A 3260-nucleotide genomic window follows, 5' to 3' on the forward strand; every position below is an offset into this window, starting at 1 on the left:
ACCATGTTCCCTCAGCATGATCCTTAAACCTTTCATGACAAGAAAACCCAACGTACTCCGAAGGGCTAACCTAAATATCTATAGAGTAGTCCGTACTACACCGTTGAATTAAGATAAGTTTCACCAATTTCAAAGACGGCAATTTTTCCTTGTAACCAAATCAAGTGTGTGTTGTCATATAGTTAATATGGACTAGGGCCAAGAAAATGATGGATTTGAGGGATGAGGAATAGAGGAGATTCGCTTGATTTCGATGTTTTTCTACTTGAGGACAAGACAAAGGCACATGGACGAGAGGGATAGGTCCTTCTCTCTCTCCCTAATTTTATTTCATAAGAGGAACTATAAGCTAGAGAGGAGGTATATATGGTAATCTTGAAGACTATATATTATGTGTTAATATGTATGTCTTTTCTTGTCACTTTATTATTATTATAGGTCTTTTGGCAAATTAACTTTTGTATGTTTTTTCATGATATCAATAAACTTTGAAAACTTGAGACTTATAACCTTTTTTTCTTAAAAAATCCAATTTTTATCGCGATCTCAAGTGTGAGACATACGTAACCTTTTTTCCGGAATGAAATTGTTTGTTCATGTGTAAAATCATAGCAAAATCCATTTTGGGATGAGATTTCAAGTGCGCTACCGATAAATTCTATCGGTGAAACGGTATGGTATAGTTTATTTGGTGATGGTGATCAACTAACTATTCTACGCTTGAGATTTTTTTTTTTTTTAAATTGTAAGAAATTTGGCAAAACAATCCTTGTTGCTAAATTTTTATATATATTTGAATGGACTAATGGCAATAAGGAAAAAAAAAACATTTAAGGCCAATTTTACAAAACACATAAAGTTCAAGCCAAAGTTGCAAATAAGAGTTTTGTTTAGTAACGGACAATATGGTATTTTTTCAGATTTCATTTATCCTTTTGTCTAGTACACAACACTCACCCCCCTTTCATTTCTTGTCTCCTTCAAATTAACAATCACCACTCAAATGCTGATTAATATCATGATATCACCACTACTCTCTCTCTCTCTCTCTCTCTCTCTCTCAACACACACACACACACACCAATTTGTTTGTTGCCCTTTCGTTAATTGCTATCCCCACTTCTCTCTCTACTCTCTACGACACAACATATGTGATATAAATATTATTTAAAAATGAGTTTGAGAGGCAACCAATTGTCACCGTCTCCCCTGGCATCGCTATAAATACTCAAAGAGAATCTCCTCTTATCTCATCAAACCATAACAAATACTAGAAACTGAATATTATCCCTTACCAACTTTCTTCACTCAAGCAAAGCCCAACACTCTCTCAATAACCCCATATCATCACTATATCTATATATATAAAATGCCATCAAGAATATCATCCTCACTAAGCGAGGTCTTCAAGTCCCACCCGGTCCATCTCCACCACAACCACCCCGACTTAACGTCATTGCATGAGCTGCCGGAGTCCTACGCCTGGGCGGCGGAGGACTCCGGCAAGCCCTCCGCCGTGCGGACGCCGGAGAGCGAGAGCGTTCCGGTGATCGACCTCGAAGACCCGGACGCAGTGGGGCTCATAGGCACTGCATGCAAGACGTGGGGTGTGTTTCAGGTCACCGGCCACGGCATTCCGGCGAGTCTCCTCCGCGACATCGAGACCGTGGGCCGGAGCCTTTTCTCTCTCCCCGTCCACCAGAAAATGAAGGCCGCTCGGTCGCCCGACGGAGTCTCCGGCTACGGCCTCGCTCGCATCTCCTCTTTCTTCTCCAAGCTCATGTGGTCCGAGGGCTTCACCGTCGCCGGCTCTCCGGCCAATCATTTTCGCCGTCTTTGGCCTCACGACCACCGCAAATATTGGTATGTATATGCTCGCTCATCTCATGCACGCTTTTTTCTTTTTCTTTTTCGGGTGATTTCTATGTATTTATTTACGCCACATCATTATATCATTGTTTAATTAGCAAAGAATATTATCGATAGCAGACGCACGTGGACCCCACGTTATTCATTGCCAAGTTGAAAGGGACAATAAGTTGCATCTTGTTGATTCATATCCATTATTCTTAATCATAAACTATATAGTATATATATTCACATGTAAAAGCACCCCAATAACAATCCATCTACTCTCGCAGCGATATAGTGGAAGCCTACGAGGCGGAGGTAAAGAGGCTCGCGGAGAGGCTGACGTGGCTAATGCTGACGTCACTGGGCGTGACCCGGGGCGACGTGAAATGGGCGGGCGAGTTCACAGCGGCCATGCAGATGAACTCGTACCCGGCCTGCCCGGACCCGGATCGGGCAATGGGCCTGGCGGCCCACACGGACTCGACCATGCTCACCATCCTCCACCAAAGCAGCACCAGCGGGCTTCAGGTGTTCCGCGAAGGAGCGGATTGGGTCACGGTCCCGCCGGTCAACGGAGCGCTGGTGGTCAACGTGGGAGACCTCCTCCACATCCTCTCCAACGGGTCGTACCCCAGCGTCCTGCACCGCGCCCTAGTGAATCGGACCCGCCAGCGACTCTCCGTGGCCTACCTCTATGGGCCTCCCTCCAACGTCCAGATCTCGCCTCTGCCCAAGCTGGTGGGCCCGGGTCGCCCCGCCATGTACCGGCCCATCACTTGGAACGAGTATCTTGGGACCAAGGCCAAGCACTTCAACAAAGCCTTGTCCTCTGTTAGGCTTTTATCGCCTGTAAACGGGTTCACCGATGTAACCGCTGTCAGAGTCAACTGAAATAAATAAAATTTCATGATGCTTCTTTTTTGTTAATTTCTAAATTGTCACCTCCTCTCTTCGTACCCGGTCAACGATTATGAATTGGTCTTTGACCGAATAGTGACGTCATTTCTAAACACAGTGGTGTATATGATTGTGATTGAGCAAAAAGCTAAACGCACTAATTTCAGCAGTAAGAGTAAGACCGGTGTTGGGGTACAAAAATAAATTGGTGTTATTAGGTCAGCACAGCAAGGAAAATGGTGCTAAAAGATAAGCTGTATCAAATCATTTGGATGAAAGGCGATCCAAACGAAAATTGTCGTCGTGTTTCCTTTTTGTCCTTGTGTTCAAAGAGATAATATGACAGTAGATATAATTCATCGTTTCGTATTATTTTTCTTAAAAAATCAATTATTAACGGAAAATATTTATACTTACGTACAAAACGTTTAGGTATTATAATTTACAAAACATGACTTTTAGCGCAGGTATTATACTAGGCATTAGAGCGAAGCTGGTCTGAAAATTTT

At 43.4% G+C, this 3260-nt stretch overlaps 1 protein-coding gene across 1 annotated transcript; it reads left to right on the forward strand.

Annotated features, from left to right (window-relative positions):
• The first annotated feature begins 1166 nt into the window (after window positions 1-1166).
• On the forward strand, window positions 1167-2988 carry LOC149386621 (gibberellin 3-beta-dioxygenase 1-like). Its single transcript, XM_089625773.1, has 2 exons — window positions 1167-1863; window positions 2142-2988. The coding sequence occupies exons 1-2, from the start codon at window positions 1370-1372 to the stop codon at window positions 2743-2745; spliced, it is 1098 nt and encodes a 365-aa protein (XP_089481899.1). The 5' UTR covers window positions 1167-1369; the 3' UTR covers window positions 2746-2988.
• Window positions 2989-3260: the final 272 nt, after the last annotated feature.

This window comes from Urtica dioica, chromosome 9, assembly GCF_054948205.1.
Source record: "Urtica dioica subsp. dioica isolate 48M chromosome 9, U.dioica_male_clone48M_v1_H2, whole genome shotgun sequence".
In the NCBI taxonomy this organism is placed as follows: Eukaryota; Viridiplantae; Streptophyta; class Magnoliopsida; order Rosales; family Urticaceae; genus Urtica; species Urtica dioica.

What these genes read in the sequence shown, in the direction of transcription:
- LOC149386621 (XM_089625773.1), top strand. Translation starts at nt 1,370, where the DNA reads ATGCCATCAAGAATATCATCCTCACTAAGCGAGGTCTTCAAGTCCCAC. An exon ending in CACGACCACCGCAAATATTG is followed by an intron (nt 1,864 to 2,141) that starts GTATGTATATGC and finishes CTACTCTCGCAG; the next exon opens with CGATATAGTGGAAGCCTACG.